The 13,966-nt window shown below is 59.5% G+C and overlaps 1 protein-coding gene across 1 annotated transcript in view; it reads right to left on the bottom strand.

The window, feature by feature from the left end:
• The window catches only part of MLXIPL (MLX interacting protein like), a 17,653-nt gene extending 4,084 nt beyond the window's left edge, over positions 1-13,569 (bottom strand). Inside the window, exons 1-8 of the mRNA XM_007468782.1 lie at positions 13,271-13,569; positions 9,347-9,453; positions 5,406-5,488; positions 5,152-5,241; positions 4,808-4,852; positions 4,076-4,277; positions 3,871-3,951; positions 673-842 (exon numbers count right to left, since the gene is read on the bottom strand). Coding sequence (XP_007468844.1) covers positions 673-842; positions 3,871-3,951; positions 4,076-4,277; positions 4,808-4,852; positions 5,152-5,241; positions 5,406-5,488; positions 9,347-9,453; positions 13,271-13,569 — 1,077 coding nt within the window. The remainder of the gene's footprint in view (positions 1-672; positions 843-3,870; positions 3,952-4,075; positions 4,278-4,807; positions 4,853-5,151; positions 5,242-5,405; positions 5,489-9,346; positions 9,454-13,270) is intronic.
• Between the last annotated feature and the right edge of the window lie 397 nt (positions 13,570-13,966).

The raw sequence follows: 13,966 nt of genomic DNA, 5'->3' as shown, positions 1-13,966 counted from the left end.
TATTCTCCAACACACCCATCCATCCACACACTCATCCGTTCACTCACTTGCTCACTCATTGGGCAACCATTTACCCAGTGCCGTTAATGTGCTTGAACTGTGCTAAGTATGAGAAGATGCAGCGGTGAGTAAAGCATAGCCCTTCCAGCAAGGAGCTCACAGTCTAGTCAAGGAGAGAGACCTCTCAAACAATGGACTATGCTAGTGCCTGAGAAGTCTGATACCGGAGGGAAAAGGCAACTATCCTAGCATCATGGGGGCAACATCTGAAGTGGGCCTGGGAGTTCCTGAACCAAAATGATGGAGTCACTGCTTCCTAAATGCACACGCTCAGCTTCGGCCTCCATGCTTCCGCTCCTGCTTCTCCTCCCTCTACTGGTCTCTTCTTCTGCCCAAACCCGTCATTCACTAAGGCCCAGAACTACCCCCTCTTCCAGGAAGTCTTCCACAAGCAGCCCAGCTCCACACTCCTCTGTCCTCAGGCTCCCCCACAACCATCTTGTCAGTTCTGCTTCACCAGGGTCTTTCCTCCCCAGCTGAACGGTGCCCTCCTGGAGGCCACAGATGGGGTCTTTCTCCCCCTCCAGTCTCTCTCAATGGACTGAGCATACTCGGGAAGTACCCTGAATACCTCTGCGGTGTGGGCAGGTGAGCTGGGCAGGGTGAGCTCACCTGCAGGCGGTTATGTCCCGAGAGGTGGGTCATGCTCGAGCAGGCAGAGGGCACCTCCGAGCCCAGGATCCCACTGCTGAGGACAGGGTCAGCCATGGGGCCGAAGCTGGGGGGCTCCAGGAAGCTTGAGGGTATAGGCGTCTGTGGGGGGCGGTAGCTGGTGAAGAAATCTGTAATTCAGACACACAGGGTGGCAGCTGTCAGGGCTAAGGCCATGGCTGGATGCAGCGGGCTGGCCCTGTCCCCAGGCTGGGCTGGCAGTGGGGTGGGGGCCGGCGAGGGAGGGGGTGCCTTCCACAGGAGATTGTGAAACTGGGAGAGTTTCTGTCTCACTCAGGGGAAGCCACAGCAGAGGCTCTGGTGGGATGGGCCTGAGTGGGAGACAGCAGGGGGATGTGCGGGGGTGTCAGTGGGACACCCCAGGAAGCAGCCTTCCCACTGAGCCCCAAAACTGGCTCCAGAGGCCCCCCTTCCCCACCCCCGGCCTGAGAATCCCAGGCCTTGTCTGCTTCTGTTACCAGCTCTGCTGGGGATGTTGCGGGACGGGGTGGTACTGGAGACTACCGGGGAGGGAAAGGGTGGGGTCCAAGGGGAGGAGGTCTAGGATGGGGAAAAGGGCATCATGGTGTCAGGAGTTCACGGAGTGAGTTAGGGGTGAGAGGGGTCAGAAGGTCAGTGGGTCTGGGACAAGTCGGGTTTGTTGGAAGGTCAATGGGTAGGGCTACAAGGACAGAGCTCAGGATGTGGGTGAAGGGACTAAGGGGAGTCAGAGCAGGGGTCAGAAGGTGGGCTCAGAGCAGGGGCAGGAGTGAGGGGGTGCTGGAAGGCCTGGAAGAGCTGGCGGGGAGGGGGGCAGCCAGATTGTTTGAGGTGCGGGTTGTGTAAGCCCCAGGCTATTCTGGTTTTGGGAAGCAGCTGCCTGCGGCCTAACCACATCCCGGGCCTGGGTGCGCCTGCCCGCCCGCTCCCTTCCGGGCACCTTTCTCTGACCCTGAGCAGCCTCCTGTCTGCACCAGCTCCCAAGGGCGCCTGGTCTGGTCAGACGCGACCCCACTGGCCTTGGATGGACCCCAGCCCCCTGGCCAAGACAGGTGGTCAGGCCTTTCTCCCGAGGCCCCTCGAAGGAAACTCAGGAGTGGGACAAGCCAGCAGCAAACCTCGAGCCTGACTGGGTCCTATTTGTGCATCTCATGTGACTGGGGGCCCGTGTGTTGCTGGATGGCTGGCTCTGCGTGTGTCAGTGTCATGTAGCACCTGTCTGTCTGCCTCCCTGTGTGTCGGTCCCGTTGTCTGGAGCTCTGTCTGAGTCCATGTGTACCTGCCCTGGTGTGAGGTGCTCCGTGTGTACATGTCTGCCCTGTGCCCACCTCTGTGTGTGTCTCTGTGTCTTTCTCGGCCACAAGGTCCGAAGGGATCTTCTTGCTGTCCTCCTGCCTCCCTTCCACAGAAGGACTGGGTGGCAGCGGGTGAGAGGCCGCCGATCCTCCACCCCCGGCCCCCAGGGACCATGGGCCTCATCACGTAGCCCCGGGATGCTCAGGGCCACAGAGCAGCTGCTGCTCACTGTGCCGCCCACTCCCCAGAACACGGCGGGGCTCACAGAGCAGCAAGCCCAGCCCAGCCTGAGTCACCACGTCCCCTCACCACGGCGTGTCCCCACCCCACACCCGCAGAAGGCACTTCCGAGTTCCAGCCACCCGCGGAGCCCTCCCACCCTGTCGCCCCCACTGACCTGCCATCCTTTGGCTGAGCCCCTCCCCCGCCCCGTGCATCCCGAGTGGCCCTCAGCCAGCCTCTCCCCGCTCCCTGAGCCCCTCCACCAAGCCCCCTCCCTCCACAGAATTATGGCCCCCTCACTAGGTTTCCTCTCAAGTGAGGAGCTCTTGGGGACCAAGCGGCAGCCCTGACGGCCCTGGCGCTCCCTGCCCTCCCAGTTCACGGGGCGCTTAAGGGGGCCACACTAGCTGCCTCCCCTGTGCGACCCACACCCCCTACCATAGGTTGCCCCCACTCTGGCAGCCACCCTGCGCTGAGAGAAGTCGCTTTCCAGCCCCGGTCGACCAGGTTTTGCCCAGAGCCCGGGTTTGGCGGGGAGCGGCTGGGCTCCTACCTGCGGCAGGGGTCTGTGTGCCCAGACGGGGCTGCTGCCCTCCCAGGCTGGTCTGCTCCCAGGGCACTGCCATCAACACTGCTGTCCCCGCAGCCCCCAGCCCCCACCCAGGCAGGCATGGGGGTGGTTCCTCATTCCCTCGTCCCCGCCCCATAGGCCTCCACCTCTTAACTGACAGGCCCAGGACCCTGCCAGTCAGGAAGGAGTGGAGGGGTCACCCAATGCAAGCCTTTATCCAAGGAGCCCCCTTTCTGCACCCAAGGCCTCGGCTGAGACAGGCTGAGCCTCCATGTCTGACCCCCAGCACGGCTCCGGAGCCCCCTAAGTGTGTGGCTATCAGCAGCAGTCTCCAAGGTCTACAACTAAGTGAAGAAAACAATGCGAGAAACAGGCTGCTACAGAGACAAGAAGAGACACTGGTCCACATGTGCTATATAGACATGGTATCTCTGGAGGGACATGAGAAAGCAGCGACTGGTGGCCCTGGGGTTCAGGAGAGGGAGCCAGGGCCAAGGGCTACTTTAAAGAATGCTTTGTAAGATATGATTCCTGGGATTTTCTTAAAAATAACATAGGAGGGGAGAATTGGGTGAGGTCTACATGAGATAAGAATGGCCAAGAATTGATAAATGTTGACGCTGGTGAGGATTCCATGAGAGTCAGTGAACTCCTCTCTCTCCCTACCTGTGTGTATCCTTGAAATGTTCTTTAATAAATAGTTTTTTTTTAATGAATTATATAAATACTGATAAATAGACCCAAACAAAGGAGAGCCATCAAAGACCCTCTCTCCCCTGAGAGAGCCCCAGCATCTACTGCTCTCCTGGGAACTCCCCAGAGCCTGCAGCTTCAATACTCCTGGTCCCCTGTCCCCTGCTAGGTACCCTGTCTGGCTTGCTCTCACCTGAGGCCACAGCACCTGCATCCCAAGGCCAGACAAAGGGAGATCAGGAAGATCCCTCAGAAATCACCCAGATCATCCGCCCTCCCAGAGGGACCTGGGACTGGCCTGAGGTCTCAAGCGTACTGGGGCTTTCCTCCCACTGACCCTGACCATCCACTCACCCAGGGGGAGGGGCCTGCCCCACCTGAGATCTCCATGAAGTCATCCAGGCTGGGCTGCAGAGGTGTCAGGTCTGGCTGGATCATGTCAGCGTTGCCGACATAGGCTGGAGGGGGCGGTGGTGATGTCAGCAGCATCGGGCAGGGCAGAGTGGGGGCACCCGTGCCTGGCCATCCTCCCTTGGCTGCCTGGATCCCCTCAGGCCTCCCTTTCCTGGCGCAGCCCCTCACCGTCCTCGGGGGGCAGCTGCAGGGGTGTAGGGCCGGGCTGAGTCATGGTGAAGAGTGTGTCGGAGATGTCGGACAGAAAGCAATCGAGATCCAGAAGCTGCCGCCCGCCCGTCTCCTCCTCTGGGCCCGCCAGCAGGACGGGCACCACGCTGGTGAAGAGCTGCTCGCACCATCGCTCCGGTGGCTGCCACCCCGCTTCCACCTGAGGAGACAGAGCTGTCAGCAGCCCCAGGCGGGCTCCACTGCCCTACTCCTTCCCAGTCTGGAGACACAGGGGTCTCCCACCGCCGCCTGCCTGGGGGCGGAGGGGTCAGCCATCCAGAGGGCCTCTCTGCACACAGCCCCTCCTCTCGTCTCTCCGGTGGACCCAGTTTGCTGCCTGAAAGGCTAGGGTCACCCCACTGGCCTCCAACAACTCATCCCAGGAGAGAGGCTGGGGTGGCCTGCTGAAGAGATGAGGGTCCCTTCCTGCCCCTACACTTTTCCCTACCTGGGTCCCCAGTTCTTAGAGCCCTCTGTTCCCCCATGCTTCCCCACCACTTGCTTAGTGAACCAGAAGGCTTGGGGTCTTCCCACCACTGCGCTCCAATGCTGCCCTTCCCAAGAGGAGAAAAGCTCAATTAACCAACCAGAGGGCACACCCACTCCACTCACGTCCCACCCTCACCCCACCACCACTGCCTCGCCCACCCAGAGGGAAGCATCCATTCTCTGGGTCCAGGGAGCACCCACCTGCTTTGGGGCCAGGAGATCCCCTTCCCTGCTGGACTTACGGAGCTGCAGGAACACACAAAGGTGGACACTGGATCCCTTTCCGCTCCTCCATTGCTCCCCGCCAAGGCCTCCCGTACTCACTAGCTCCCCCAGATCAACCGGATCCCTCACTTCCCCTCGGAAGCTCTTTGGCCCTGGGAGGTAAGGAGGTTGCGAGGAGGCCCTGTGGCCACTGGGCGGCGCTGTCGGCATGGGTCTTAATGGAGGACAGGGTCGGGATTGGGGTTGTGGGGGAAGCCCTCCGGGGCTCTTGCAAGAGAGGCCGTGGCCAGAAGTCGCAGGGGAAAGCGCCTCCCACTGACCCGCTTCTTGTAGTAGATGCGCCACTTATGGTACTCGCGCATCACCACCTCGATGCGCCGCTTCCAATAATTCCCCTCCAAGACGACGGCCTGAGGAGGGCCGGATAGGGGACTCAGTGTGAGGGGTGGCACTGACCCCACCCCTCACCCAGTCTCCCTCTGGGCCAGCCCCTCCCGCTCAGCATAAGGAGTGATGGGCAGGAGGGGCCTGGCTTGGTGGGGCGGCAGGTGGTTGGTCCCATGGTCTCAGCTACCTCCGGTTTCCGGTGCTCATCAGCCTCAGGCCCCTGCAGGGGGGTCACGAAGCCACACACGGGGCTCTTCCTCCGCTCCACATCTGAGAGAAGAGTGCCAGGTCAGGGGTGTCCAGCTCCCTCATCTCCCACTCCAAGGGGACTGGGACTCAAGTGCCACACTATGAAATCCTGCCTGGCCTACCATGCTCTGATTAAGTGCCACCTCCTCCAGGAAGGCTTGCTGCCTGCTCTAGCTCTCCCAGATCTCCCTCTTCTATGAGACCCTGTAAAACAAACCTCCCACACTCCATCTGCCCCCTTGGGAGCCTAGTAGGTGTGCAGGCAATGCTTGCTGAATGGCATTGCTGGGCCACACGAAGTTAATTGCCCCAAGAAGGTCCTGGTCAGGCTGGCGGGCTAGAGGTCCAGAGTCCTTGTCCCCTGCTTCAGGATACCCAATTCCATCTCAGAGAACCACCGCTGGCCCACTTCAGGCCACCTGCCTGAGCCCTTTCTCTCCCTCCTCCACTCCCATCCCTGTCTTCAACCCTGATCTCTCTCCAGGCTCGTTTTTGGCCTATAAACAAATTCCAGGCTCTCCTTTACCTCTCAAACCTTCCCCTTCCTTTGCTTCCCAACAAGCTGAATTTCTTCCCATCACCCCTTTGCTTTCCTCCCAGACTCTGGCAGACCTGTCACTCACCACGTCCACCTCTGCCCTCCCAGTTGCATTGTCACCTCCGGTACCTCAGCATCTGCCCGCACACCCACCCCGCTGGCCCAGCTCCTGAACTCAAGGCTCTGGCCCTCCCGAGTCCTGTCCTCCGAGACCTTGGCTGCAGGGCACCCTCCTCCTCCCTAAGCCCCGGGAACCTTCCCTCTGTTCTCCTACCACCCTGACCACTTTTCACTGGCCCTTCTGCCAGGCCCGCTCCCCCTAGCCTCTCTCACCCAGCTCCTTTCCAGTTTCAGACCCATCTTCCAGCTGCCTGGGGAACCTCCACTAGGATGTCTCAAAACATCACTCTCAGACGTTTGGGAACTTCTCTCCCAAGCCCAAGCCTCCTCTGGACTGCCAACACTGCCTCCCAGTCTCCCAGCTCCCCACCGTCTCCCAGTGTCCCCACCTAATCCATGGACTAACCCTCTCAATCCCAAGGGAGTGTGGCATTTCTTCCACCATCCCCTCCCCTCTATATTCTCACCGTTCCCCCTGGTCTGGTGTCATTTCTCGCCTAGACCTCCCTGACTCCAGCCTCACGCTCTCCAGCCCATCTTCCTGCTGCGGCCAAGTCAATTCTTCCTAAAGGGCAGTACAGGCCTAAACCCCTCCGTGGCTCCCTGAACCTCCAGGATAAAGCCCACACCCCTTAGCTTGGCTTCCAAGCCCTCCGGGACTGGCCCCACTGCTTCTCCTGCCTTTCCATCGCCTTCATATGCCCCACCTTGAAGCCAGACCCTAACCCCCTCCCCAACAGCCCTCTGGTTTTATTCTGCGTGGAATCCCCTTCCCTTCCCTCTGCCTCATTACGTCTGCCCTCCCATCAGGATAGCCTAGGGCTGCCCCTGTTCTAGGAAGCTTTCCTTTGTCTGAAACCCCATGGTCCCATGTGCCTCACTTTCCACCCTGCCTTGGCCATTTCTCTACATGCTGGCCTCTCCGTTGGGAGTGAAGGCAGAAGCTGTTGCTTTTAACCCCAAATCCTTACATCTGGCACAGAGCTTGGCACACAGCAGTCCAGGCTGCGTGGACTCCTGGGGGTTAGAGCAAGGAAGATCTCAGAGTATCTGTTCCTGGCTGCCTAGTTGAGGATATGAGCACCAGGAAAGACTGGGCTTGCCCAGGGCCCCCAGAGAGTCAGTGCTGAGCAGGCCTGGTCAGGCTCTGCCCTCCCCCACTTGGCAACCCTGTGCTCTGGACAGAAGGGCAGGGATCATGTGGCTTCCTAGAGCTGGGACATGCTTTATTTAACAATGATAAGTTCATCCATTCATGCAGCCTCCTAGGCCCTTGCACCTATGCTGGGATAGATGCTGGGACAGGGGATCCATGAATGAATTGGGGATGAATCTCCCAGCTTAGTGGGAGAGACAAGGAAAGCACACACATCACATGCGCTAAAGCAAGGTGGAGAGTCAGCTCATGAGAGGTGCTCTGGGATATCAGAGGAAATCAAGATGACTTGGGGGTGTGGAAAAGGAAGGGCTCTTGGAGGCCAGGAGCCTGCTGAAAGGGTGGGGGTGTGAGGGGGAGGAGCCAGGCAGCCCTCCAGCAACCCCACTCCTCCCCCTTTCCTGAAGCCCCCCTTCAAACCTTCCGTGTCCGGGGAGGAAGAGTCAGAGGCCTGCTGTTGCTATTATCACAATAATAGTAGTAAATCCCAGCAGCTCACCTTCAGGGAGCCCTTGTGTGTTTCAGGCCCTGTGCTGAGATACGGACCATCTATCTCGCTGAAAACTCACAGCAAACCTCAGCAATAGGATCTGTTATGATTCCCACTTTACAGATGAGCAAGCATCAACTCGGGGAGGCTAGGGACTTTCCCAAGGTCACACAGCTAGGGTGTGCTAGAACTTGACTCAACCCCCCTCTGACTTAGAACTTGGGGTCCTTGCATCAACTTGTGCCACAAGCTGGGTGAGGACTCCTGGGTGGCATCAGAAATTTCTTCTGCAGAGACAAGGGTCTGCACCCCATCCAGCTTTGAGGGGAAAGGGTAGAGGGTGAAAGCTTGGGGTGGGGTTGGAAGGGTGAGGGAGTTAGAGACACCTTTTCTCCCTGGCCTATCAGCTTCCTGGTTTGGGCAGGGCCCGTCCTTAACGTTCTTAGGTGAGGGCTGGAAGCCAGCCAGCTGGGAGCAGTGGAAGGAGCGCTGGGCTGAGTTGGAGAGCCCTGAACTCACAGCCAGTCATAGCTCTGCTCCTTTTATGCTCAGTGACCCAGAGTAAGTCACTCGCCTTCTGGGTCTCACTTGCTCATCCATAAAATAGGGGTGATAAAACCTATCTCCCAGGGTTGCTAGGAAGCCTTAAATAAGATGATTTAGGAAAGTGCCGGGCACAAAGATGAATAGAAACCAAAAACAAACAAAACAAAAAAACCCACTTGTTTTCTCTGCTTGAATGGAATCCAGTGGGGCCACTACAGAGAATACCGTGTGTGGTTCCTCCTACGCTGTGTGTTCCCAGCTCAGCGCAGCCTTTGATCCTACAGGAGGACCTTACTGAGCTGGACAAGGTCCAGCACAGGTCTCTCAGCCTCTGCTACCCTGCCATGGGGCATAGGTGGGTTTTGTATCCCCAAATGAATGACTGTGACCTCCTCAAGGGTACATCGGATTCAACCATCATTTATTAAGCACCAACTTTGTGCCAGCTCTGTTCATACCCGTTATCCCCATGCCAGCCATCAAAGTTAGGACTCTTGGCCTCATTTTATAGATGAAAAAAATGGGTTCAGAGAGGTTAGACAACTTGCCTGCAGTCACACAGCCAGCAAGGGGCAGAGACAGGGTGGGAAACCAGCTCTGGGTGACTCTAAGACCAGAGTCCCTTCCACATGACCTCTCTGGGCCCCCTGCCCCCAAATCTCCATGGTGGGGAACATAAGGATGTCAGTGGAAGGCTGGTAGAGACCCACCAGGACCTGAGTTTCCCCTTTGCAAAGGGGTGTGATCGACCCGGATAGTACTGAACGCCTCTTTCTACCCTGGCATTTGAGGCACCAGACTACACTAATGGGATGCAGAATGGGCCTTGAACTGTTCCCCAAATCTCAGCTCACTTTAGGACTTCCGAAGGGTGACCCCTGCTGTGTCCAACTTCACAGTGGAGAGCGCACTTTGGGACACATCCCCCAAGACCCTCTGGGTTTAGAAGCTGTTGAGGGGTCCTGATGCTGGGGACCTGGCCTCCCCCAAAGCTCTCTGTGGCTGCTGGGGCCTGTGGCGCCCACTCACACTGGATATACCAGGCCCTCCAGATGGCGTTGTTGAGGCGGATCTTGTCCCGGCACAGCAGCTTGAGGCCTTTGAAATTCTTCCACTTGGGAGAAACCAGCTTGCCACTGTCAGAGGGAGAGGGCTGGGTCAGGAGGAGCGTGGAGAAAGGGGATGGTTGGAGGGGGCTGGCTCCACTTTCTTCCCATGCACGAGGCACTCATCTATGGTGGGCAACTTGAGGGACACCCCTCCCAAATCCTGCCCCTCACTCTAATCTGCCTGAAATGCCTACCCTGAGAGGCAGACCTTTAAAATACTCTCCCAGGTCCCCACTTGGGGCCTCTGTGGTCTTTGGTGAGACCTGCTGAGATCTGCTTATCAGCTCAGGTGTCAGAAAGACAATGCCCATTCGCCTCACAGGCATCCATCTCACAGGCTGGCTAAGGAGGGTTTTCGCCTGTTTCTTACTTAAGGAAACTGAGGGTCAAGAAACGAAGGGGACGTGCCCAAGGTCACATGACATGATGGAGACTCACTCAGGACCTGTGGCTTTTTCTCCACCAGTCTCACTGGCCCCCTTAGGCCTAGGGGATGGGTAAGGTTTCTCTGAGTAGAGACGGAGCCTCTTCACCAGAGGCAGCCTCCAAGCAGCCAGCCACTGCCTTTTCACTGCCCTTCTGGTGTCTGCCCAGTCCAGAATCCCAGGATGGCAATCTGGACTGACCTGGAAGGTGCACCCCTTCCTAGGGGTGTGCGCAACACAACAGCCACCAGGGCCCACCCAAAGGAAGGCAGCTAGGATGGTGGAGTGATGGGCAGGGGGCACCTTGACCCTAACCCTGACCCTGACTCTAACCCTAGTAGTCAATCAAATCCATGAGACGGAAGGGCTCTACCAGGTGAGGGGCTTGACTCTCAGGGTCCTGATGGGCACAGGCCAAGTCTGCCACCCCCGGGGAGCTGGCCTAGGAGGCCAAGATGTTCAGGGTCTTAGACCCCTGCTGGCCCCTCCCTCGCTCCTCATGATTCACAGGCTGTGGTTATGCATGAGTCCCCTCTGGCCCAGCTTCTCCAACCCTTGCTCATATGGAAGGCTGAGGCCCCAAGGCTTAGTCTTTCAGAACGCCAGGCCTGCTCTCTCCAGGGCCCTCTCCCAGTTCCTGGGGGTGAGGGGCAGGTGGGTGGCAGTCTTGCTCCTGCAGCCCCTTGAGTGCATGGGTCACTGGGTCCCCTCTACTCTCTGGTCTCCAAGCTCCTGTGTTTGCTTTGGGGTTGGGGAGGACTGCTACCCACAGGCACAACAGGCCTCATTACCCAAATAGAGTACATGGCCCAAGCACCCAGGCCCGCTGGCTGGCCCCTTTCCCTCCTAAGTCAGATAAACACCATCTGTCTAGAAGGGAGACACGGAGTAGGGGCACTCTGATACCTCCTGGGCCAGCTTCTTCTGTGGCACCTGGGGGGACTCCTGAGTTTGTTGCCCCAGCCTGTATCCCAGCAACCTCCCAGCCCACTCTGATCACCCAGTGCCCTACCCCCAGCCTGCCTGCCCTCCCTCCTCCATTTCCCTGCTGAGGCTGCGGCGTTTGTGGCCAGGCAGGTCTAGGGGAGGTGAGACAGTGACATCCACGCCCAGGAGGAAAGGATTTGGTCTGTGCTGGGCCTGTTGGCTGGGAGGGGAGGAGAGGGGCCCAGCCTGGAGCCAAAAGCCTGTGACCAGGGTTCAGGGGATTCTTATGAGCAATAGAAATTCTGGGAATCTTGGGGATGGGATGGAGAAAACTCAGAACACCCCGGCCTCCCCCGCCCACACACACATATCTACCTTGTGGAAATTTCCCTGGAAATTTCCTTAGAGTCCTGCTTGCTCCACCTCACTCCTGAGGCCATTCTTTCCATAGCTAGCCAGCTCTGACCATGAACAAGTGTTTTCTTGGAACTTCCAGAACCTGCCTCCCTGAGGGTTCCACCTGCAGAACCATGGAACACGGGCCTCCTCCCAGTGGAGCAGTCCTCTCTCTGCCCATACAGCCCTGCTGAGGGTGAAAGCTGGCCAGACGTCTGCAGGCTGTTCTCAGGGTCAAGCTGGCCAGTTCTTCCTGGCACCTCTGGACTCCTTGCCTTGCTGTCCCTGCCCATCTCCTTACTCTCTTGGGATACGCCAGCTTCCACAATCCTCTCACCTCCAAGGAACCCCTACAATTAGGGGTCTTTAAGGGCTAAAACACTGTCCCAGTCTGAGCCTCAGTTTTTTCCTCTATGGGGGAACTCAAAGACTCCTCTGATACTGAGCCACTACCATCCCTGGCACTTAGGACCCCACCAGGGGTGGGCCACAGAGGTTGAATATTCTGGGTGTTTAGGGAGAAAGCCCAGCCCTCTCTACCCCAGCTGCCCCTGAATGGGGTCACATCAGCTTCCAGTCAGCCTCCTAGTGTGGGCGGTTCTTGGAGTGTGCTCTGCCCCCTGCCTTTGCCATTTCCCCTGAACCTCCCCTTTTGGTCACTGTGGTCTGGGATAGGGGCATGAGCCAGCGCAGGCAGAGCAGTTGTGTAATGTAAAGCAGAAAGCTTAAGTTGGGAATGGATGGGAAAAGGGGGACCCTGGGGGAGTCTGGGGAGCAGGGGTGCCCAGATTTGGTGTACCATGACCTTAGATGCCCTTTCCCAGGAGGTCCCCTGATGTCCGAGGAGGGGAGGGAGGAAAGGGATGGGAATTTGAACTTTCCACACAGGTCTGGTGCTCTGGATGATCAGATTGCAACACGACCTGGGCCCGGGGCCAGAGCCTGTGGGGCCAAGGTTACAAAGCGTCCAGCCAATGGAGTCGAGGCTGGGCGCCACAGTGGGGGGTGGGCAACACTCCCCCCCAAATTCCCACCCCAGCTCTGGATCCCAGTCAGAGCAAGTGCAGGTCTGTAGCCAGCGGTTCTCAGAAGAGGAGGAGGCACCGCAGAGGAAGAGGAATATTTACACAGAGAAAAGATCAAGGCTGGCCGATCCCCCTTTCTCCCCTATGGTTCTCTGTTGATAATTTATCCTGGTCCCTCCGCTCCGGGGAACTTTGCTCTCCGGGGCACTGAGCCAGGACCCCGGTTCGCGCCCTCCCCTGGGACACAGGAGTGGAGCGGGGGCCGGGCGCGGCCGGCGGGCTCTGCGACGCGCCAAGCAGGGGTCCCAGGCAACATTAGGCGTTCAGTCTCGCGTGGCGACCCGGGTGGGCGAGGCCAGACCTCCCGGAGACCAGCCCCGCGCGGCCTGCAACACCCCCTGCCGGACCACGGCTGGGAAACTAAGAGTTCCGCCCCTCTGGGCCGGCCGGGGCACCCTCCTCCCGCCACCCTCGACCTAGCAGGTCAAGAACAGGTGTCCCGGCAACTGAGGGGTGCAGGGTGGACGAGAGGCTGGGTTTCAGTCGACGTTGGCTATGAATTGGGACAACCATGGGCTCGAGGTGTATCGCGAGGGTGCAAGAATAGACCGGACCTGGGCGGGGACTGCTGCGTTGCGAGCGGAAGGCTGCAGGTTGTCCGGTGGAGTGGCCCCCGGGGTGGAGGGTGGGGATGTTAGGATGGCCTAGGGTCCTGGGAGCGCAAGGGATGCCCTGGGAGCATTCTTCGGGGGCAGAGGGGTCGGGACGGGGGAGAGAGGCCCACGGTGGGCCTACGGAGGTCGAGGTGGAGGGCAGGAGATCCCAGCCTTAGGGAAGGGGTCTTGGTGCTGAGGAATGGGAACCAGGAGGCGCGCAAGCATGTCGGGGGCCAGTGGGCTGGGCTGGGGTCAGAGGACGCTCCGGGCTGGGGAGAGGAGGGCATCCAGGATGTGGCCGGAGTCTCTGAGAGCAGCCGGGACCAAGGCTGGGGGCCGGGTGGGGTGTCCAGGGCCCCAGCGCGCGGTCCCGCCATGGAGGGGCCGAGGTCGTCGGCCCCGAAGCCCCCCTCACCTGTAGGCCAGGCTCATGCACTCGAAGAGGCGGGTGAGTGTGGGGTCGATGCTGCGCGGCCCGAAGTCGGCGAGCCCCAGGGGCCCCTCCTGGTCGCGCCGCCGGGTCAGCGAGTCGCTGTGCGGCGATGACACCATGAAGTGACCGCTGTGGATGACCTGCGAGCGGAGCAGCCCGCCTGCGCTGCGCCGGGTACTTGGGTCCTCCGAGTCTGTGTCTGAGTCCGAATCCGGGCTGGGGACGACCCGCGGGCCCTGCAAGCCCGCGACCAGACCCTCCAGCGCTCCGGCCGTGGCCATAGCCGCCGCCGCCGCCTCGCCTGGGCTAGGTGCAGCTGCCCGCGCAGCCCTTGGGGGCCAGGCCGGCTCATTAGCATAGACCCGCCCTCCAACCACGATAGGTCGCTCGAGGGGGCGGAGCCTCGTGGCGTGCGGGAGGGGACGGAGCTGGCTTAAATTAGCATAATCAACGCGCCAGGTGTGAGAACGCTGGCCTGGGGCTCCCGCGGGTCTAGAGTTTGGAAGAGGAGGAGGTCCCTATGTCCCTTCCCGTCTTTCCTTATGCTGTGACCACTTGGAGTCCTGGTGGAACCTCCCCTACGTCACCCAAAAGGGGTCTCCAGAAGAGTCGTTCACACCTGAGCCAGAAAGCGCCTCAGTGCCAGGGATTCCTGCCCCCAGGGGTGCCCTCCTGTGA

Source organism: Lipotes vexillifer, unplaced genomic scaffold (genome assembly GCF_000442215.2).
Source record: "Lipotes vexillifer unplaced genomic scaffold, Lipotes_vexillifer_v1.1 scaffold12, whole genome shotgun sequence".
Lineage (NCBI taxonomy): Eukaryota > Metazoa > Chordata > Mammalia > Artiodactyla > Lipotidae > Lipotes > Lipotes vexillifer.
Note: the sequence above shows the minus strand (reverse complement) of the source record. Positions and strands in the feature narration are given on the sequence as shown.